Source organism: Ailuropoda melanoleuca, chromosome 9, assembly GCF_002007445.2.
Source record: "Ailuropoda melanoleuca isolate Jingjing chromosome 9, ASM200744v2, whole genome shotgun sequence".
Classification (NCBI taxonomy): domain Eukaryota; kingdom Metazoa; phylum Chordata; class Mammalia; order Carnivora; family Ursidae; genus Ailuropoda; species Ailuropoda melanoleuca.
In genome coordinates, this window is record NC_048226.1 from 18,258,968 (window position 1) to 18,283,417 (window position 24,450).

The 24,450-nt window shown below is 39.3% G+C and overlaps 1 protein-coding gene across 1 annotated transcript in view; it reads right to left on the minus strand.

The window, feature by feature from the left end:
- Positions 1-24,450, minus strand: part of CERS3 (ceramide synthase 3) — a 104,130-nt gene that overhangs the window by 66,949 nt on the left and 12,731 nt on the right. The window contains exons 3-4 of the mRNA XM_002922672.4: positions 11,109-11,282; positions 6-123 (exon numbers count right to left, since the gene is read on the minus strand). Of these exons, the coding sequence (XP_002922718.1) occupies positions 6-123; positions 11,109-11,281 (291 nt within the window). The 5' untranslated portion in view covers position 11,282. The remainder of the gene's footprint in view (positions 1-5; positions 124-11,108; positions 11,283-24,450) is intronic.

The window sequence follows — 24,450 nt, forward strand, 5'->3', positions numbered from 1 at the left end:
CTTACTTGAGATGGTTGCCTTGTGGAATGTTTGAAAAAATTCTCTAAGACGGTATTTGGTGTAATCTTCTTTCGAACTTCCTCTTTAATGCCAAATGATTTTGCTAGAGGCGTAGCAATAAACCTACAAAACATGAAAGGAAGTCCAAAATCTGAGCATGAATCCACAATGGCAGCAGAAAACACAAGCCATAACTTTAGATTCCAAACGAAGGATCAGCCATTGGGTCATGTTGTCCTTGGGTTATCTACAGTCAACCTCTGCCTTGCAAAGAAGGTCAAGGAGAGCAAATTTTGAGACCCTTCATACAAGCAATAACTTAAAAAAAAATACTTGCCCTGTTAAAAATCTACTAATGTAAATCCAAATATATCTATATATGAGCTCCCTGAATTGGGATAAGCTATTCTCCTTAGAGTTTCATTTTAAGGCTCCAAGGAATTAAAATGAATAATAATTTAGATATTGAAAGTTTTACTTACTATGCTCCTATTTGAAGTTCTAACTAATGCGAACTTTACTCTTGGGTAAATATCGAGGAGTGGGATTGGTGGGTGGTATGACAAGTGTACATTTAACTTTAAAAGAAACTGGCAAACTGTGTTCCGGTGATGGCACCACTTTGCATTCCTGCCAGTAATGGGCCAGAGTTTCGGTTACTCCATATCCCTGCCAACACTTGGTATTACCAGTCCCTTTAATCTCAGCAATTTTACTGGGTGTGTACTGGTTTTCATTGATTTTCTACCCTAATCTTTATTATCTCCTAACTTCTGCTTGCTAGAAGTTTAGTTTGCTCTTTTTTTTTTCTGGTTTCTTAAGGGAGAAGTTTATTGATTTGAGATCTTTCTTCTTTTTTAATATAGGCGTTTGCACCTATAAGTTTCCTTCTGAGCACTATGCTCCTGCATCTCATAAGTTTTGATGTTGTGTTTTCTTTGTCATTCATCCCAAAGTATTTTCTAATTTACTGTGATTCCTCCTCTAAACCATTTGTTATTTAAAAGTATGCTGTTCAATTGCCACATATTTGCTCATTTCCCAATTTCTGTCTGTTACTGACTTCTAATTTCATTTCATTGTGATTGGAAAACACACTTGGTATGATTTCCATTTCTTTATGCTCACTGAGAGTTGTCTTATGGCCTAACATATGGTCTACCCTGGAGAATGTTCCTTGTGCATATAAGAAGATTGTGTCTTCTGTTGTCGTTGGGTGCCATGTTCTACAGATGACTGTTAGGTTTACTTGGTTTAGAGTGCAGATTGAGTCTTCTATTTCCTTATTAATCCATCCCCCATGTATCCATTATTAAAAGTGAGATATTCAGATCTACAACGGTTTGTTGAGTTGTCTATTTCTCCCTTCAATTCTGTCAGTTTTTGCTTCATGCATTTTGGAGCTTTGTTGTTAGGTACATATATGTTTGTAATTATTATATCATCTTGATAGATTTACCCTTTTATATTATAAAATGTTCTCATCTCCAGTAACACTTGAAAAGTCTATGAAAGTCTAAATTGCCTGATATTAGCATATAGCCACTCTGGCTCTCTTTTGGTTACTGTTTGCATGGTATATCTTTTCCCATACTTTTACTGTCAACTTATTTATGTCCTTGAACCTCAAGTGTGTTTCTTATAGAAAGCATATAGTAAAAAAAAAGAAAGAAAGAAAGAAAGAAAGAAAGAAAGAAAGCAAGCATATAGTTGGATCATGTACTTTTTAAAAGTATTTACATTAATGCAAAATACATTTAATTACTGATAAAACAGGATTTATGTCTGCTATTTTATTTGTTTTCTATATAACTTATGTCTTTGTTACTTCTCTATTCTTCAGTAAGTTATATTCTTTTGTGTTAAATAATGTCTAGTGTAGCTTTAATTCTCTCTCTTCCTTAAATATTCTTCTTTTACTTTTTTTTAAAGATTTGTTTATTTATTTTAGAGATACAGAGAGAGTGCAAGCAGGGGGAGGGGCAGAGGGAGAGGGAGAAAGTGAGAGAATCTCAAGCAGACTCCTTGCTAGGCATGGAGCCTGACTAAGGGCTTGATCTCATGAGATCATGATCTGACTGAAAATCAAGAGTTGGATGCTCAACTGACCGAGGTACCCAGGTGCCCCAAAATATTATTCATTTAAAATAATTTTCTTAGTGGTTAACCTAGGGAATACAATGAACATCTTCATTCATAACATTCTAGTTCAGATTAATACCAAAATAATTTCAGCAATATACTAAAATTTCATTACCTCCCCTTTCTGTGTTATTAATCATACGGATGATATATTTATAAATTGTGCTTTCATCGACACAGATTTATGATTACTGTTTGATGTAGTTGTCTTTTAAATCAGATAGAAGAAAAATGTGATACAAAAACTGTGTGTATACTCTCTTTTTATTTCTTACGTAGGTGATTTTACTGGTGGTGCTTTTTATTTCTTCATATGGATTCAAGTTACTGTCTCATGTCCTCTAATTTCAGTCTGAAGGATTTCCTTTAGTATTATTGTAGGATGGCTCTGGAAGCAACAAATTCTTTCAGTGTTTGTTTATCAGGAAATGTCTTAATTTCTCTTTCATTTTGAAAGATAGTTCTGCTCAGTTGGCAAGCTTTTTTTTTCTTTCAGCACTTTTTATATGTCCTCCCACTGCCTTTGGCCTCTATGGTTGCTGGTAAGAAATCAACTCTTAATTTTTGAAGGTCTCTTATATGTGACAGATGGTCCTCTCTAGCTTTCAAGATTTGTTGTCTGTGTCTTTGGACACTTTGTTTACGATGCATCTAGGTGTGGGTCTCTAAATTTACCTTACTTGGAATCTGTGTAGCTTCTTGGATGTGTAGTTTAATGTTTGTCATCAAATTTGAGTACGTTTTTGGCCATGTATTTCTTCAAATATTTTCTCTCCTACCCATTTTCTCCCCTTCTGCTGGAACTCCCGTTATGAGTATGTTGTTAGGGCTCATACTATACCACAGGTGTCCTCAGGCTCTTTGTTTTTGTTCATTCTTTTTTTTTTTCTTTCTTTCTTCCTCAGACTGCTGACTCTTCTACTTGCTCAAATATGCTGCTGGGCTCTTCTAGTGGGTTTGTCATTCGTCATTGTACTTTACAACTCCAACATTTCTCTTTGATTTCTTTTATAATTTCTAATTACAATCTTTTTATTGATAGTCTTGATTTGGTGAGACATTGTTCTCATTCTTTCCTTTAGTTCTCAAACATGCTTTTCTCTAGTTCTTTGAACATATTTAAAATAGCTGATTTACCGTCTTTATCTAGGGACGCCTGATTCTTGATTTCAGCTTGGGTCATGATATCAGGGTTGTGAGATTGAGCCTTGCATTGGGCTCTATGCTGTGCATGGAGCCTCCTTGGGATTCTCTCTTTCTTCCTCTCCCGTGCCCCTTCTCTACTCACACACTCTCTCTCTAAATTAAAATTAATTAATTAATTAAAAAATAATAAAATCTTTGTCTAATAAGGCCAACATTTAGGTTTTGTAAGGGACATTTCCTTACAAAAAAGGGACTACTTTTTCCCTGTATGGACCACACTTTCTTTTTTATTATTATTATTTTTTTATTTTAATGTTTTTTTTTATTACATTATGTTAGTCACCATACAGTACATCCCTGGTTTCTGATGTAAAGTTCGATGATTCATTAGTTGCGTATAACACCCAGTGCACCATGCAATACGTGCCCTCCTTACTACCCATCACCAGCCTAGCCCATTCCCCCACCCCCCTCCGCTCTGAAGCCCTCAGTTTGTTTCTCAGAGTCCATAGTTTCTTATGCTTCATTCCCCCTTCTGATTACCCCCCCTTCTTTATCCCTTTCTTCCCCTACCGATCTTCCTAGTTCTTATGATCCATAGATGAGAGAAATCATATGATAATTGTCTTTCTCTGCTTGACTTATTTCACTTAGCATTATCTCCTCCAGTGCCTGGACCACACTTTCTTATTTCTTTACATGCCTTATAATTTTTGTTGAAAATTGGACATGTTAAATAATATAATTTGGCAACTCTGGAAATCAGATTATCCCTCTGAGAGTTTGTTGGTTTTGTGGCTTGTTATCATTGTCCATTTGTTTGTTTCATTCCTTGTTTGAAATGATCTATGAAGTCTGTTTTCTTTGTCATGTTTGGGCACTGGAGTCTGTATTGGATTAGCTTAATGTCACCTAATGACTAGACAGAGATTTCCTTAAATGCCTGGAACCAATAAGTCTCCCAGTCTTTGCCAAGGAGCTCTGCATACATTTTGGGGCACACCTTCAACACTCAGCTAAGCAGTTGCCAACTCTGCCTTAGCCTTCACTTCCTCTTTGCCCAGAGCCTCAAGATCATCCAGAGGTGAGAGCTAAGGGCCTTCTCGTATCTTTTCTGCGTACGTGGAGAGCCCTGGGCATACACAAAGCTCTACAAATTCAAGTGTCCTTCTGATTTCCAAGAACAGGTCAGAGCTTTTCAAAGCCCGCTATGGACATCTCATTTTTGTTTTTCTTTTTAAGTGTTTTGGTTAGTCTATTGTTTGCCCCAGTTGTTATCTACAACCTCAGGCAGTTCCCAATTTAATCAACTGCCTCTACTTGTTTTAGACAAGCACCTTCCGTGAAAAGGCTTTTCTGACTCAGGTCAAATAAAGACAGCCTGGCTTCTAGGGAACCACAAGAGAGGTCCGATAATGACACTTCTCTGGTAGTGATGCTCTGTTCGTCTCCCTTCAATGGCTGCCGGGATACTGGTTTCCACTGAAATTGTGGGCTGTTGGGTTTTCAAGACTATCACAGAGGTGGATAGGGCAGGATAGGAATAGGACAAGTTAAAATGTCACAAAGCTTGCTGTTCTTTCCAAGAGTCAGCTGTTTTTCTTAAAGAACAATCCCTGGATTGCTGCTAAACTTCGGTTAATTCTGAATTCTGAAAAGTTGATTTTGACAATTTTTGCTAGTTTGCTGATTGCTTTTAGGGAAGAGAGAATTTTTGGAGGTCCTCACTCTGACATTTTTGTTAATTTCCAGGGTGTAGTGGTTTTAATTTGCATTTTGCTAATGACTAATGATGTTGGACATCTTTTAATATGTTTACTTGCTATTTGCATATCTTTGGTGAATTATCTACGCAGGTCTTTTGCCCATTTTAAAAATCAAGTTATTTCTTTGTTTATTATCAAGTTAAAGAGTTCTTTATATATTCCGAATTTAAGTCCCTCATCAGATATATGTTTTGCATATAATATATTTTCTCCCAGTCTGTGGCTTGCCTTTTTATTTTATTTATATTTTTAAAAATAACCGCTCAGTAATTTTTGCATATCATATAATTCACCTTTTCCAAGTATTTTATTCAGTGATTTTTTTTTAAGTAAAATTACCAAGTTGTAGAATCATCGTCACAAATCAGATTTAGAAGGTTTTCATCATCCCAGTATAATCCCTCATTCATTATTACTGTTAATTCTGTTCCCTCTCACCCATGCCCCAGGCAATCACTAATCTATTTTCTGTCTTTATAGCTTTGTCTTTTTAGGATATTTAATATAATGGAATCATACAATGAATATGTGGTTGCTTGTGTCTGGCTCCTTTCACTAGCTTAATGTTTCTGAGGTCCATTCATGTTTTTGGATGTATTTGGAGTTCATTCCTTTCCATTACTGAATAATAATTCATTGTATGGGTATACATACATTAACAATGTCTTTTGAAGAGCAAACACTTCAGCAGTTTACCAAGGGAAATAAAAGCAAATGCCCGTACAAATTCTTGTACTCAAATATTCATAGCAGCTTTATTCATAATCGCTAAAAACTGTAAAAAATCCAAATTTCCAACAACTAAAGGATAAATAAATTGTGGTATATCAATATTTTGAAAGACTATCTAGCAGTGACAAGGAATCACTGCTACACACAACATGAAAACAATCTCCAATGTATTATGTAACATGAAAAAAGCCAGACACAAAAACCTGTCATCTACATGATTCCATTTGTAGGAATTGAAAAGGCAAATTAGGCTGATGGAAATCATATCAGTGATTGTGAAGAGCTTGTGGGTGGGGAGAAGATGAACCAGACGGGTACAGGAGAGTTTCTCAGCTGATGGAAATCTACATCATAATTGTGATGGTTACACCACTGAGTAGTTGGCAAAATGCATCAAATTTTGGATGAGCCTTATTATATGTAAATCATACCTCAATAAAGCTGATTTTTAAAAAGATTTACTTGTTTATTTTAGAGAGAGAGACAGAGTGCACATGGGGCGGGGGTGGGCAAAAGGAGACGGAGGGAGAAACCTAAGCAGAGTCCGTGCTGAGTGTGAAGCCCAACCTAGGGTTTGATCTCATGACCTTGAGATCATAAGATCTCCAAGACCCTGAGATTCCAAGAGTTGGAAGCTTAACCTACTGCATCACCCAGGCACCCCTAAAGCTGATTTAAAAAAAATAATGATATGACTTGATATGACTCTATTCTTTCTTCAGTTCTAACAAAGTTTCTATCTTCTGCCAGGTCAGTCTATTTTAGTACTTACTTAGAGGTCTCTGTGTTTAATTAAATGCCAGAAATTTTAGTTAAGAATGATCATTTAGTCCTTCAATTCATTTTTTATAGCCATGGGAGTTGAAAGAATTTTTTCTAAGATAATTTGATAAAATATATAAGCCAATCCAACTTCCAGATGGACTAAGTTCTGCTGGAAATGGCCCATACATTTCAGAGACATATAAAAACAAACTAAGTATTCACCAGATGTACATAGAGCAACGTGGATAGATCATAAAACATAGGGCTGCATTTAAAAAAAGAAGCAATAGAGTAAGTTCTTATCACCACACCATTTCTGTCAACTAACAATACATGCACTTTATGTTTATGCACATGTTTTACTGGGTCATACAAATAAAAAGCCATCCACTACATCAGAACCCAGCAGGCAGGAATGTGATGAGGAAATGGGGATAAAAGGTAATTAATGAAAAAGTTAATTCAAATCAATCAAAAAGAGGTATTATGCAGACCAAAGAGAGCATGCTATGATTTGAGGATTATGATTAATTAATTCCCCTTTGCATAAAATGTCCAAACCAAGCAAAAACTAAGATGTCCTTAAAACTAACAAAATTCCAAAAAACATATTTGACAAGGTTCTAGATAAATAATGGAATTGGCTCCTTTATCCAACCCACTAGTTGAAACTTTTCACTGGGGAAACACTCATTGTTCTTACTAATAGAACAACACAAATGCAAATATGGTAGTGTTCTCAGTCATATTCACTCAATGCTCTCTCAAATGTCAGAAATGAAAAAATTAGGAAAAATTTAAAAAGCAAAGAGGAATTGAGCCAAAAAATATTTATGCAGTAAGGGAATAAAATCAACCTCAAAGCCAGGGCGAGTATAACCTTCCCTTCTAAAGGATCGTATGGAAGATTAGTATATGGATCAGTGTACACAATGGGTAAATAAATACATACCCATAACATACTTGCTGAAATGAGGAACACAACTATATTAAAATCATTAATTTAAACAAAAAGAGAAATGTGGTCTTCTTTGTTAAGATGCCCAGGCTTCAAAGAGAGAAATAACATTTTTGATGAAACATGGGAAGTATATAAATATAGTTTTCTATTTCAGCATTATCCTGCCTTTTCAAATAAATCTGGAAAATCAATCACTTCATCTAATGTAAGTGTAAATAATTATGAATACTTAATTTAAAAATCTATTTTGAAAAAGAAGAAAAGAAAGGAGTATAATAAATATTTGATAAACTGAACTGAAAAGAGAAGGGAAATGACAGGTCTTAACTCTAGAAGGGCCTTGGAGATTAACTTTCCTGAACTTTCATTTTATGGATATGGAATATAAAAAAAAAATGTCCAAGAGAAAGAAAAAAGAATGTGAACTTCTGCTTCCATGTAAATGGTTCAAAGTTAGGTTAATTACCAAGGAATGAGTCTCTTAGGTTTGCTACTATTGCAGAACTGAGCCTTCAGATGGCCCCATTCAGACACCCAGACAACCCCTCTTCACCTAGCACTTCATCAGTTACTTGTGAGCCAAAGCCTAGCAATCCCAGAACCCCCCCTCCCTTTTTTTCCAATATTCTTTTATAGAATAAAAAGAAGGCAGCCCTAGGCAGATATTAAACATGTGAAATTTAAATACTTCTCCTAAACAGAAACAATAGCCCACTGGCATAAGATCGATTCCCAGTTCCTAAGGATTCAAAGGCTCTTCGAACAGAGTTTAAGCAGGGGGTTTTATATGAAAGAACAAAATATTTGGAGCAATGTAAGTCTCAGATAACACTTAAGTCTAAGGTGCATATTTTGAGGCTATTTCAATTTAGGACAGTGAGTAACAACCCTTTTCAGCTCTTGTAAATGGCTACAGATGGGTCATTCCACCTTCCTTTCTTTGCAGAATGGCATATTATCCCATCATGTGCTTATGTTGCTCAGTGGAAATGGTAGAAATGGTCGAATGTATTCAATGCACAACTAAATAAAATAAAAAAGATCACCTTTTGATTTTACCACCTCCATCCCTGACTTGAACCATTCTGGGACCATAATTTCCTCTGAGATAATGTGTTTATTCCACAAGTGTCTAAATCTGAGTGGCTTAGATCTCATTCAATAATACTTCAGACACTTAAGGAATGCATAGAGGAATCCAGATTAACTAGTTAGAAAGTGCTATTCTAGACTCCCCCCTACCCACCCCAGCCAACAACACACACACACACACACACACACACACACACACACACACACAAACACATATGCCATAAAATTTATAAGGAAAAGTAGTCCTAAATACAAAGCAAATATCAGTCACTTTCAAATGATCTACTTCTTTGTTCTTCATTCAATTCTGTCTCTCTGCTCTTGCTTTTCTAGTAAGGGACATCACTTCCTGATCTTAAATGGTTCTTGGCTAGTACTAAAGGATAAAAATGAGCCAGCCAAATCACAACTACTGGTCACTTCATAGAATGAGAAGGTGTAATAGAAACAGAGTCTAGGACAAAAAAAGAAAGCTTTCTTGTGATACATATATCATAGGCTATGCTGAAACACAGTGTCAAATTTACATGAATTTTTAAGATAGTTCGGAAAATTATGCACTTGCTAGACTTCTTTAAGCTATGTTTTCATATATTCCCAAGAGACAATAGTTACCTCTTGTCTGCCATCAGGAGAATTTTATCGCGAAAGTCCAAGAAGTGCTGATATAATGGGAGACTTAAAAACCAACACCCCTGAGCCTGGTGGCATGGCATGTTGGTTCAACTGTATGACCTTGGCCAGATCACTCACTTCTTATTTTCTTGACTGAGATCTTATCATTCGTGATTTTATATACTTCTTAAACTACAAGTTCCTACTCAAATGCAAGGTGTCAGAAATATTTTATTTATGACATGTGGTTTAATCTAATGCAAATGATACAGAAGGCTTGAAAAAGATAAAAACACAGGCTTCAAAAATCTCCCTCCCCCCGTTAAATTTTCCTTACTTCTACTGCATTCAAAGAGATGTGAGCCTAGTGGACCAACACATGGTTTTCTGTAGTGTCAGAGAATGTGAAAAGCTAACGCTGAGTTACTGGGAGTTAAAGCTACATAAGAAGATTGGAAAAATGACATAGAGTATGCTCAGTCCCTGGGGAAGAAGCAAGAAGGGTCCTGGGAATTACAAGAGGATTGCCTTCCTTCCTGATTGTTGTTGGAACGGCCTCGGCCAAGACAGAACAAGTTGGTCCTCCACAGCTGTGCTGCTCTGGCAACCAAAAGGGTTTTCTAGTTCACCATCCTGATCACAACGTGAAAAAATGGAGCTGTCCACCAAGAAGTCGGTAATCTGCAGTGCAAATAAGTAGAGGACCTGGGAGCCAAATTCAAGAATCACCACACACCATGCAAGAGAAACAAGGATTTCAGGAAAGGAGAAAGTAATTTGCTATTTTGGAAGTGCAGCGACAAAATTCTACTTTATTTATGCATTCTTTGACAAATCCAAACATGTGACTAAAAAGTAGAATTAATGGTCAAAAAGGAGGAGCATTTTTAAATGTTCCCAGCTAGAGTTTACGTGGTATCCAGGGGCTTCCTCTTTCTCTCAATAGCTATAGCACATTGTTGGCTCAAGAGAAGTTGTTATTTGCACAAAAACCTTTTGGAGAGTCCATGAAACAGTTGGTCAAACGAACTCTTGCGATAAGGACCCTGCAAATGGTTATAAACATATGATCTGCATTACAGTTAGTCTTGGACAAAATGATCTTTATCAAATTTTGTCTTAAGTTTTTCCAACTCTGACATTCAAATATTCTTTTTGCTCCAAAAAGTTAATGTGCTAATAGCAGTTTTTTGAAATAGAGACAACTACAGAGATTATAGACGAACATTTATCTCCTGTTATCATAACACAAGTACAGTTTTAATAAAAAGGTTGAAGTAATATCTATTTCAATTAAGTTAAGAAAAGGAAAAGAAGTTTACTTTTTCTGAGAAAGCAAATTGATATTTTTTTCTTTGACTTCCTTATACTTTGGAATGAAGGGCTGCTATTAAAACCTTCAATAAACCTTTAAAATAAACTATGCTATAAAGCACATATTAAGTTAGGTCTTTAATAGGGCATGTTTGCTATTTTATAGGCATTCTAAAATGATAATGTATCCCCTAGACACAGACTCTTTTAGCATTGCCTTTCTGGGAACGTATATACTTTGTCAGACAGCACAGTATGTGGAAGATGAAGTGGGTCCCCACACTGTCAATGGCACTAACAAGCTCTGTGCTCCTTAACTTCTCTTGATCTCAGTTTTCTTCATTGTGAAACTAACACACTTGAGGAGACTGTGTTCCTAATTTTTATTTGTTCAGCTTCTAGATCATGTTTGGTGTCCATATGATTTGATGAACTCCCCCAGGAATCTCTAGCCTGTTAGCGGACCCCCCCCCACTCTGAACAACAGATTATTGAAAGTTCTTACCAAGATTCCAGTATTCCAGAGATGGGGCAAAGAAGAGGCATGGGAAGGAAAGACACCAGATCCTACTTACTTTTCAAAGAAATGTCTGATAATCAGCAAGCCAAAAGCATATGGGATTGTCATGTACAAATGAGAGGGTTTTACAAAGACGAGTCCATCGTGATCTTCAAGATCTGACCACTTGATTGTTGGAGGAAGCCAGAATCTTTCCAACCAAAACCATTCTTTAAACGTCTGAAACATTCTACAGAGATGGAAAAAGAATCTGTTAGACATGTGAAACAAATACTTAAAATTGAAATAACATTGAGTATCAGTTCTTAAAATACTTAAGCCAGAGAGTTTTGAAAACAAGGCAAAAAGGGATCCTATTATTCAGTGGGTTTCATGACACTTCATTGCATTAAACAAGAATTACTCTGCCAAAACTCTCAGAACAATTTTGGCTGTGGCATGGCCAACTAAAGTTTAACGTACCACTGTTCACACTTTTGGCACAACGTACGTTAATATTATGGGTATGTATCTTCCTCTTCTATGATTCTATGGTATGAAAAAATCATTTAACAATAATCTCTGTAACTTCAACATGCCCAAGATCAACCTCATGAAATTTCCAAGTATGTATAAGTCTACATCAGTATCCTAAGAACTTCTCTAGGAAATAAAGAACAAGCATATTTAATTTCATATTACAGTACGTTCAAATTCATCTGTGTCAACAAATACTTTTTGAAATTCTATTATTTGTCAACCACTGTGCTAGTCACTGAAAATACAAAGATTAAGAAGACGACATTCCTGCCTTAAGTACCTTACAGTCTTGTGGGCAAGGCTGGCCTGAATATCTAGATGATTTTGACATAACTTAAGGTACAATAAAAAAGGTACAGGATACTGTGGGTTCAAGATGATGGACACTGAGCCCAGCCAGGAAGTGTCAGAGAAAGATCATTGGAACAGATGATCCCTGAGATGTCCTGAACAAGAAGCGGAGATAAACCAGGAAAGGCAGGAAAATGGGGAGGAGGGAATAGAAGTTTTAAGGGGGGAAAGCGCAATAGAAGAAAACAGAATTAGATGTTCTTGTCTCTTTGTTTAAGCTATGAACAATATTTAGTCTTCACATTTTGACCTTGAGGATGTTTTGATTTCATCTTTTAATAGTCGATCCTAGAAAGGAATCAAACTGTTCTGAGATTCACAATAGGGAGGTTAAAGAATGGGTGTGGTGGGAGTGAGCTAAGGACAGAGAGAACAGGAAGGCTTGATCAGAGGTGAGGATCAGAGGGTGGGGTCCTGACCTTTATAGATGAGGAAGAATTCCAGAGTGTGGACCCTGATACTCTTCAGAGAAATTTGTACGAGAAGCAATAGCTGAAGCATGGTAAGATAATTCCTTGCTTCATTTCATCCCCCATCCACTGTCTTGTTTGTTTGTTTGTATTTTGTTTTTAAAGGTTTTATTTATTTGTCAGAGAATGAGAGTGAGCACAAGCAGGGGGAGCAGCAGGCAGCAGGAGAAGTAGACTCCCCCCCAAGCAAGGAGCCCAATGCGGGTCTCGATTCCAGAACCCAGGATTCATGACCCAAGCCAAAGACAGGCGCTTAACTGACTGAGCCACCCAGGTGCCTCCCCTCCCAACCTTTAAGAGATGGGCTCAGCCCAAGGAGCACTAAGTCAGTCACACCCACAATGGCAAGGCTTGTGTGTAGAAAGAGAAGGGCTGCCTTCTTTTTCATGTGTTAATCATTTCATTGTAATTTCTACTCTGGGGGAGGGTGAGTCCCATTAAAACAGTTGCAAAATTGGGCACCTGGGTGGCTCAGTTGATTAAGCAATTGCCTTCGGTTTGGGTCATGATCCTGGAGTCCTGGAATTGAGTCCTGCATGGGGCTCCCTGCTCAGCGGGGAATCTGCTTCTCCCTCTAACTCTCTGTCTCGCTGACTCTCCCATTCTCTCTCCTCTCTCAAATAAATAAATAAAATCTTAAAAAAAAAAAAAGTTGCAAAATTGTGCAAATATGGTGGAATGAAGATAATCAAGAAAGACTTGCTGAATACTTCCTCTCCATCAAGCTACGGGATACAGAAAAGAAAGAGGGTGATCCTGGACTCAGGGAACTATGACTGAGTCAGGACTCATGTGGATCTGGACTCAGGAGGAGGGAGGGAGAGCAAGTGAAAGAGTTGTCAAGAAGGGAGAATCACACACTTTGGTAAGGGAACTGGGGATTCAAGCTCAGTTTCCTGGGCCATCTGACATAACTGAACAAAAGAAGAGATGAAGAGAGGAAATCTGTTTTGAATGCACAGCCAGATAGAGCCTAAGCCTTGAGTCAAAGTCCAGCTGAGATTCAAACTTCCTACAGATCTCAGAAACCAACTCTGGCCATGGGAGTCTCCTTGTAATGGGCAAATCTTGTGCCAGGCCTTGACCCTCACCACAACAGAATGAGCTACACCTGCAAGGGCAAAGATATTTTTTTTCCCTAAAAGTTTGCCTCAGCATGTTCATTACTCGATTGGCTCCAAATTTAATAATAGTCTAGGGCTCAGGGAATAAACAGCAAGGGTGATGAGTTAGTTTTTCTTTTGATATTGTTATAATAATCGTTATACAAAATAGTTTGCTCACTCTTAAAATGCGACTCCAGGGAGCAGGGATTATTTCATCCAGAATGAAATAGAACTAAATAAATAGGCTATGTAGGGGTTGCCAGTCGAAATAATGTCCTTGTGTAAGCACTGAATCAAGATTGTCGAAAGCCATGGTAATGTTAATACCCCGCAGCCTAAAGCATTGAAAGGGAAATAGACATAATACAAAAGTGGAGGGTGGCCCCCCAGGAATATGTAGTTCAGACTGAGAAAAAAAATAAATCAAATTATTTATTCTTTCTTTAGGTGCTGCCACCACACATCAATCACTTCTGTGAATCGAAACAGTGAAGAATCCCTTCTTCACACCGCACACGAAAGTTAGTGCTGGACAAAGCACAAACCTAAATATCAGGGCTAAATTTTAACACCCTTAGAAGACTAGATAAGAATAAGTAGTCATGACCTTGGGGTAGGCAAAGCCTCCTTACATATGACATCAAAAGCACAAACGACAAAATTAAGAGAAATAGATAAATAGGATTTCATCAAAATGAAAACCTTTTGTGCGCCAAGGGACACCATCAAGAAAGGATGGGAGAAATCCCTGAAAACCACACATCTGATAAGAGATTTGTATACAGACTAGAATAAGAACACTTGCAACTCAATAAAGACAAATAATCCAATTCGAAAATGGGCAAAGAATCTGAATTTGAATATTTCACCAAAGAAGATAGACAAATGGGCACTAAGCTCATGAAGAAAAATGCTCAACCTCATTTCCATGGGGGAAATGCAAATCAAAGCCGCACTCAGAGCTACCATTCACACCCACTAGGATGGCTATCATCACGAAGATAACAGGTGTTGGCAAGGATGTTGAGAGCATGGCTGGTGGGAAAGTAAAACGGCACAGCTGCTGTGGAAGACAATCTGGCATTTCCTTGAGACGTTAAACGTGGAATTACCATAACCCACCAACTCTACACGTAGGCATTCGAGAGAGTATTCAAGGGGATTGAAAGGATTCATGCTACAACATGGATGGCTCTTGACAATATGCTAAGTAAAAGAAGCCAGACACAGAAGGCCACATAGCATGTGATCCCATTTATGTGAAATGTCCAGAAGAGATAGATCCCTAGAGACAAGAGAGTAGGTTACTAGTTCCTCAGGGTGTATGAGGGGAGCGTGGGGAGAAATGGGGAGTGGCTGATCATGGGTACAGAGTTTCTTTTTAGGGTGATGAAAATGTTCAAGGATTAAAATGTGGTGTTGGTCGCACAACCCTGAATATACTAGAAAACGTTGAATCGCGCAGTTTAGATGGGTGAATTGGATGGTCTGTGAATTATATCACCGAAAAGAAGAAAGAAAAACCATGAACAAGCCGCCTCAGTTTCTACCCTTTTAACCCAGAGCTCATCCTGAACTTGATGCTGCGGCTTCCCACCATCTCATTTATGGGGCTAGAGTGCCACCTCCCCAATGCACCTGTGTCGGCCTTGTGTCCACGAACCCAGAAAAGTAATTAAGTGAAGGAAAAACTATATCCAGATTCAGATTTCAGCATGATTGAAAGTTCATGACTTTCTGGGGGAAAGACATAACATGCTTTAAAAAGCAAAACCAGACTAACTTCCCCCGAAGGAGAAGTAGCTTTCCTAGCTGATAGCCTCCCTGGGTGTAAGGGTATTTGGTAGACATCCACAAGCTGACATTTTAGTTCTAGCAGTGGGCTTTAAAAATCCAGGCTATGCCTCTAGCCTGTCTCTCTACCATCCTGTTATTTCTCTCAGGATGAGATCAGAGGCTAAACACAGAAATGAGCAGAAGAGAACTGGGGCCAGCAGTCTCCAGTGCTCTGGGCCGCTTTGGTTTACTAGGAGGAAACAGATCACGGTCTCTCAGTCTCCTGCTAGCTGCCCCTAAGGCCACCAGCCTGTGCCAATACCTCTGACCTACTTCACAGCCACCTTTCCCCCACCCTGGTATACTGGATGGGCCATTTTGGAGGTAGCCCAGCCTCCGGCCCTCAGAGCAGCACGGGAAATCACCACTGTGGGGGGAGTTGGTGCACAGCCTTTTCCACTGTCAGAGCCAAGGTGGGCCATCCTCCGTCTGCTGACAGTTGGCTAGGATGGCCTAGGCTTGGCCAGTTGGATGCTTTCCCCGGGACTTTGAGTCTGGAGCAGACAGCAATATCCAGCAGCAGCAGATGGCATCCTGCCTAGGCTGCTGCCGCTGCTGAAAAGATAGTTGTCATCTCTCAGCTTTTTGGCCTTCCTGATTGCCCTGTTTTCTTGGTTTCTACTGTCATCCAAGTCTGGTCTACCAGCCTTCCTGTGAGTCCTTTCCAATAAAGTCCTTTGCTTAAGATAGTCAGGGATGGATTCTGTTGCCTCTAACCAAGAGGTCTTAAATGGAGAAGCAGGAATGGAGGGCATCTGTCAGTTCCTTCCGCTGATCTCATCTTGCTGTCGATGGGCACTCATGCGTCCCCTTTCCTCTCTCCCTCCCCTCCCCTCCCCCATTTTTGCTCCTGTTCTGCCTAAGTTTCAAATCTGACAGTGACATTATTAACAGTCACCACTTAAGGTATTTTTGATGTAAAAGAGGGTGTTCGTTTCCCCGACAGACACAGCCTTAAATAGATGCTTGGTAGATGACAAGACATATTACCTACCCAGTGAGTAGACCAATATTTTTATACCATGTTAACAAAGAATCACAATATTTCAATAATAACCGGGGGGAAGAGCATTAGAAAATATTGATCGGTAGGGGAAGAAAGGGATAAAGAAAGGGGGGGTAATCAGAAAGGGGAATGAAACATGAGAGACTATGGACTATGAAGAAACAAACAAACTGAGGACTTCAGAGGGGAGGGGGGTGGGGGAATGGGATAGACTGGTGATGGGTGGTAAGGAGGGCATGTATTGCATGGTACACTGGGTGTTATACACAACTAATGGAGCATCAAACTTCACCTCAGAATCCGGGGATGTACTGTATGGTGACTAACATAATATAATAAAAAATCATTTAAAAAAAAAAAAGAAAGAAAATATTGACACAGGGAAGTACCTGCATTTTTCAGAGCCCACAGGTGACTGCTCTAAGAACAGTCCCAAGCATTTGCAACAATGAATCTGTCATTCAAGGCTCCTTTCCCTGTGGCTCTTTCACTTCTTGGACAGTCATAGAAGCCCACTGATTCTCAGGTCAATTTGTAGCCCACCTCTCACCTTGATTCATTCAGCTCAACTCTAGGACTTTCTGGCAACTGAAATATTGTCAGCTCTGTTGACGGCTCTTCCATCTCTGCTTGGTATGCTTTTTAAGCAAAGGTATCTATTTACTCCTTGAGTAGTCCCAGTGCTTTTATTTTTCCCATCACTACTCAAAAGTCCCCTTTTCCCATCCCGTGTCCATTCCCTAAGTACTGCAACTCCTATTTATATAAAAACATCTGAAGGAACTGTACTATTTACATTAAAATATCTGAAGCTCTTTTTAAAAGTAAGAAATATGTGCAAGAAAAATACATGTGGTTATTTCTTTATACTTCACAGAAGAATCAGTATTGGCGGTGGCATCATAGTCCAGCTGTGTTTTCCCACCTGCCAATACTGCGTAAGTTTTAAACCCTATTTTCGACTCCATCTGCCAGTAGTTTGCAGGAAGACAATCTCCCTAATGTAGGTTTTTATGACTCAGTATTTTCTGACCTCATGGATACAGAACCCAACAGGGTGAAGGAAGCCTGTTGAGCCACTTTCTCAGATGAACACCATTAAATCTGACCTCAGGACTGAAGAAATAAAACCATCTGGGCCACAAGTTTATCACTATTTGAAGCAACATTTTTGCAAAGTACTAAAAAAATGTGGCGCTGGAACCCTTGCTGGGGTAAGAACTCCGAGTCAGGCTGAAGTTTTGGGCAAATTGTGAAAGTCTGGTAATTACCCATGCAATACCTACTGAAAATAACCACATGGCCTGAGAAGACAGCTCTACAGAACATATCTCTTGGACAGGGGAGCGCGACGAGAGACTGTCTCTACAGAACAGAGCGTGTCTGTCCGAGAGAGGCCAGTGACAGGAGGTGGGAAACTAGGCAGACAACTCTAATGGAAGTAAAGGTGTATTTCTTAGTGGTAAAGTGAAAGAAGGACACGTTGGAATCAATGCTCACTATCTCAGAGTATTATTATGGTTGGAGGAGGTGAGAGTTGGTGAGAGCTTTGGAGACTGGGTGACCAGTTAGATTATGGTGGGATCAGGGTTCTCTGGTGACAGAAAGGCAGCTTCAGATGAGCAAGGGCCTTGTCTGGCTTGTTCACTGTTGTATACCCAAGGCTTACCACACAGTAAACACTAAGTAAGTATTCGTTGCGTTCAACAGAAGGGTAACCGAGGCTGGAATGGACTTTTGAACACTCCAGGAGTGATGCCATAGCCAAAAATGATATCTAGTTTAATTATCTACAAACAATCTCATTTTTATCAGTTGCCAAACAATTTTTAAAATTTGGTGCAAGGGTATCAGGTAAACATGTTTATCTACATTTAATCTGTTTGTGTTCTCTTTGGAATGAACTCTACCAACTCAGCCAAAAAAAAACTGGTTATGCCTTCAAGATAAAACACAAAGGAAAACATTAGCAGCTACTTGCTTTCTGTCATAGTGTAAGGAATGAGGGAACTGTAAATTCCATTCTAAAAGCATTTTAAATTGTGCCATTTCCAATGGGAAGACAATGAAAATGATAGAGCAACTTACCTCTGAGGTATATTTATTATGATTGAATGAGTGCATTAAAAGCCTATAGATGCCTGAGCTTAGAGTAAGAGAAAAAAACAAACCAACCAACGAACCCTATACTTTGTGTAGAGAAGTAGTTAACTTGCAACAAGATAATAAGTAAATCTGTCATTTAAAATTTTACCTTTATATCAGTTTAAAGCCTTGAAGAAATTCAAAACAGACCCACAGATTTTTAAAAAATAACAATCCAGAGTATTTGCAAACAAAACCATGGTATCACCTCAAAGATGTCATTGAGGGGTATCAGGACACCCTGAGTTTCCAATCATTCTGCCTTTTATTTATCGTCCCCCTTACACCCCAGCCCCCAGGTTTTACCTGGGCATGTGACTGCCCTGCCATGTGAGATGACATTTCCCAGTATCCCCTGTGACTAGACGTGGCCATGAGTGACTACGTCTGGATCAAAGACACAGCAGTGATATTGATTTGAGTAATCTCCTTAAATATCAAGCTGTGTTTCCTGATTTCTCACTTTCTTCCTTACTAATAACTGAAAACAGTAATGACAGGGTATAGGAGAAACCTCTGAGGCCCGTTAGCCCATTTTCCTGGCCTACCACATATCTAGACAGTTACTTACAAGAGAAATAAACTCTTTTACCTTCTGTAAGTCATTGAATTTTGAGTCCTTTTTGTTTTAACAGCTTAGACCATAATTCTTACATAGAGGGGAAAATATAAAGGAGAAGTAAATAAGTACTCTATTGTTGTATTGTGTTTTATTGTTTCCAGGTAGATTATAAGATCTGAAGACATCTGCTTATCAAATTACCATTTACAGAATAAAAAGGAGACCTACAGACTGGGAGAAAATATTTGCAATATTTGCAATAGGAAGCACCTGTATCTATACTATATAAAGAGCTCCTGAAAATCAATAATAAAAAAAATCAGGGGACTTCTTCCATAAGTCATTTAGGGGACTGTATTTCCATTAATGTTCTGCCTATTGGGGAGCATCCTAAGTATTTGCTCTGCCTTCAGGTCTTCTTGTAGGGAGCCAGTGTCAGTTACCAATTTATTGCCTCTCTACTCCCCAAATTCAATCTTTTTACCTGCTCTGTGCAATTATCTGGTCCTTTTCCTATTTTCCCTTTGCCAGCCAGCCCTGGAGCTCTGTCAGCAGAGGATGGAGGAGAGACATGGCAGGATGAAAGGATTTTACTTCCTGACTCTGGTGCATTCCCAGTGAAATGCTCCAGGAGCCCCCAGCAGCCAGCAGATTCTACTGCCAGCCCCCCTTAGGAGTTTTGTAGCAGAATGCCTCCAGTGAGACACTATACAGTGAACAGCTCTGCTCAGCACCCTACAGGGCAGATATCTGGCAAGCTCTAGGGAGCTGCTCTCCAGCCTATTCCACTGGTACCAGGGTAACTCCTCTGTACCCTCCCCAACAGGTCTGCCCCTCAGGGGGGGTCCATGCAGGGTGGTGTTTCCTTGCATGCTCTAGCTCGGCCCAGGGGTTATAAGTTTCCTATAGCAGTGATTCCTATATTCTATAGAGTTCTTCCTGTTGGCCAATCCTTCATTTCTCCAATCTTGATTGGGCCCAGACAGCCTTGATGGAAAAGTCCAACCTGATGTGCTTAATAATACTAATTCATGAAAGCTCATTATTTGAACAAGTAAAAAAAAGCCTCTAAAGTTCACATTAGAAGGAGAGCCTTTTCATCTGCCCTTCGAATACTATGTGTAGAGGTTTCTTGTAGATTAACAATGACTTGAGTTTTCGGGAAGATGTGCTTCTGCCCCTTTACTACTATCTCCATTCTAAAGCTTAGGTTAATGTCCCCATGAGCCTGCTATCACTTTCTACTAGGGCAATAATTCCTCCCTGTTAGTAAACATCATTGGGATATTTTCCCAGCAAAACTAATAAACCCCTAAAATGCCAGCTAGGCACTTGGCATCTGTATGGGATCAAGTTCTCTTTGAACCCGGGCTATCCCCTAGTGCTATTCTCTCCAGGCCATGTTTCCCTTGGCTCTGTAATAAAATTTCACAATATGCCTTGATCTGGGTTCCTAACTTAAATCGCCCCTTCCTATCTTAAATATTGAGCCAATGAAGTTTAATTCCTAGAAAATCACGTTACTGTTTGCTGTCATGTGCAGAAGAAACCCCACTTGGGGATGGCTCTGCCAGAGGCTTCCTGTCCTAAGCGGCCCCAGCCTCCTTTGGAGGCCACTCCTCGGGGCCCTACCCCATCTCTTCACACTCCTATAAATGAGAAGCTTGTAACAAGCCCCCAGGCCATTGGGCGCCTGCCTGCTTTTCCAGGCTTGTGCCTCCCCCTTCCCTTCACTTTGCACAAAGCCAGGTCGGTTTTCTGACTCTTGAGAACAAAAGACAAAGTTCCTTCCTGCCTTCAGGCATGTGCATGAACTATTTTTTCTGCCAGACACCTTTTACCCATCGTTACCCAACTCTCTCCTCCTTGTCCTTCAAGCTTCAACTTAGGCCTCCCTAAGACCTCCATCAAGACTTTCTGTGGCCCCTACTCCCCCACTGCTCCAAATCTAAATCAAGTACTGCCATCACTCCGTGCTCTTTTCCTTCTAACCTGTATCAAATCTGTAATTATATGTTTGTATGTTGATTCGATTAAAATCCGGCCCCCTCCTCAGACTTCAGGATGCAGGGAGAGCAGGCATGATACCTGTTCTGCTCCCAATAGCATCCCTAAGTTGACCTATCCTAAGTGTACAAACAGTAAGGGAGTCAGTATATAGCACAGTGGTCAAGCACATGGATTTTGAAGCCAGACTGTCTGAGTTTAAGGCCTCATTCTGCAATTAGTTGCCCTCAGACAACTAACTTAACGTCAGTTTCTCCATCTATACAACAGAGGTGATAACTGTACCTCCCTGATAAGGTTGTTAAAATGAGTAAGTGAGTAAATATTTGTGAATTACTTTATCACATGTCTGTTACATAATCAATTGGAGTCAAACTGTTAATACCATTTGCCCTTCCAAAGAGAGGAGCTAAATGAACATTCAGGTCCTAAAATTCTATAACTGACACCTGTTAAATCAAAAGACGTTATTTAAAAAATATATATACAGTACTGTGATATAGTTTAAACTCTAACAATTTAAAAACAGCATAAATGAACCTCTTAGGGTAACAAATTTTAGGAGTCACTAAAATATTCAAGCCTACTTCGGAAGATATGTGAAACTGGACAAAAAATATGTTTAGGCTATAGTTAATAAATAATACTTCAGTGTTCATAATAATGATTTTTTAAAAATCTGGAATGTTTAAGTACACTTTGAAATGTTAACTCTATGCAGTAACATTTGGGTAATATTAAGATTATATTTACCAACATGGGAAGTGTTTAGACATGTAAAAAAAAAACCAAAATTCAAAATTATATCTATTCTTTAATTATGTGATAGTATAAGATTTCATTATTATACTACTTTATACATATAAATCTAAGTGTGTGTGTATTTGTGTGTGTGTGTGTGTGTGTGTAAAGGCAAACCGAAGGTAACACGAAAAAAGGGTAAAATTCTTGGTGCTGAAAAATTTTAAATTATTGTTACTGTTGATAATTTGTTACTGTTGATCCTATATTAGGAAAATTTATAATTGATTTCTTATTAATGACTCAAGTCAGCAAAGATACATTTTGTTCTAAAAATCGTACAATCATCCAGTCCAGTCCTATTGATATGAAGAAACAGTCACAGGGAAATACAGGTGCCTTGTCCAAGCAAATCCAGGGAAGCCGGTGTTTTCCCAATACACACACAGTTGCCCCTTACTAAAAAGTGTTACTAAGGTGATTTATTTTACATTAACATTTTGAAAGAGTAATTTTCTTCATGCAAATATGTCCTATACAAAAACTAATAGCTGAGTAAGGCAAGTTTGTTACCTATATAAAACTTCTCCCAGCCTTCTTCTCATACATCTGAAAGCTAACTACCAGAATCTTTTTTATTCTAACAATTTCAGAGAAAATAAAGTGTGCTTCCGTAGTCAGTAGAAAGACAGGATCTTGAGGTCTATCTATAAACTGACTTTAGGGACACCTGGGTGGCTCAGTTGAGGGTCTGACTCTTAGTTTCAGCTCAGATCACGATCTCAGAGTCATGAGATCGAACCCCGTCTTGGGCTGTAAACTCAGCAGAGCGGGGGAGCCTGCTTGAGATTCTTTCTCTCCCTCTTTCTGCCCCTCCTGCCCCTCTAAAAAAATAAATAAAAAATAAATAGATTTAAACTGACTTTACATCCCGAAGGTAATAAACATAAGACAGAAAATGCAGTTTAAGGAGGCAGCATTCGCCAAATGTTATTCTTCCAGAAGCCCCTTCACCTTTATCACATCTCTGTTGTATCTCTGTCCCAGTCGCTAATTGACAGAGAATGCCAAAGCCCAGCTCGAGGCCAAGAAAGAGGTAAGTGACCAAGGAAGTTTACTTAGACTGGCAACATGGATAGGAACTTGCAGAAAAACAGGTATCACTGACATCAGCAGGATGTGAAGCAAAGTTACAGAACAGATAAGTCTTAGAAGGATGTAAGTCCTAGGGTTCAAAGAGAACAGATCCAAGCTGATTGGGAGGGACTGTATGAGAAAGTCACACAGGATCAACTGTTCATAAGTCTGCCTTCAAAGGCGGAATTCCCTCCCCTCTTTTGTTTGTTTGTTTGTTTTTTAGTTAAATTTAGAAGTCTACAGTGTAAATTAAGAGTTGGGTAACTAAGCAATGCTGTTGCAATGTAAAGAAATGTTAACCCAATTAGCATCATGTCAGCAGCTCCTCTCCACCAAGTCCTTCCTCACAAGCTCTCCTCCCTGGCCTGGTGAGTCATACATCTTGGTCCACAAATTACCCTGTTATTAGTCTCAGGCACAAGTGAGTGATGTATGCAAGAGCAAGGGGGCTGGGAACCTGCTGACGGTGACTCACTCACAGAGGAGCCTGAGGAGAGGCCCTGATTCTGCCTCAGTTCTCCCATCTGCAAGACAAGAGGATTGGCCTAGAATCTGCAAAGCCCTCCTGGGGACGGCTGAAGGGTGCTGCAGGAGCTTTCCTGCCAGTTAGTCCCAGGTAAGAAGAGTCAGCAAGACCACCATATATACTGCAAGCCTGTAACTGATGAATAAAATGAAAAAAGAAAAAAAAAAGAATGCAGTGCTTCACACACCACCTCAAACAGCCAGAAAACTTGAGAAAGAGCTATTGCTTTAGAGTCAGAAAGCCCCGGTGTGAGCTCCAGTCCTGCCTCTTAAAACTAAGTGAACTTGGGAGGGGGGGGGGTCCCTGGGTGGCTCAGTTGGTTCGGTGTCCGACTCTTGATTTTGGCTCAGGGTCATGAGATCGAGCCCCACATCAGGTTCCGCACTCAGTGGGGAGTGTTTGGGATTCTCTCTCTCCCTCTCCTTCTGCCCCTCCCCCTACTCTCTCCATCCCGCCTCCCTCTCTCTAAAAAAAATAAATAAATCTTAAGGGGAAAAAAACTCCAACTCGTTGAACTTGGGCAACTCAGTCTGTCTGAATTCTTTGCAGGCTCAGTTGCTCCATGGTGCTAATTCTACCTTCCGCAAAGACCTATGGCAGATGAAGAGTTATTTGGTATGTAGAAATACCGGAACACAGCACAGTGCTGGATCTAGGTTACGGAATCACATTATCTTATCATCTTTACCTTATTGGGTCTGGGCAAGAATCCGATGTCAGGCTGGTTTAAACAGTAAGATTAAATGCTAAGTTTAAAAAGATTCCCTAAGGGAGAGTAACGGGCACCCCTACTCCTTCACAGGTGCAGTCTCCCCATAATCTCCACATGTTTCACTGCAGGGAAAAGATAACTGGTTTCATATCCTTCTCTCAATAAGGGAAGCCCACATCATGGACACAAACTGGGCTAACCTAAACAGAAAACCTGGGGACAGTCCTGGAGACGTACTACCCAGCGTCATCTAGTTCAGACCTTTTGGATGATCAGACT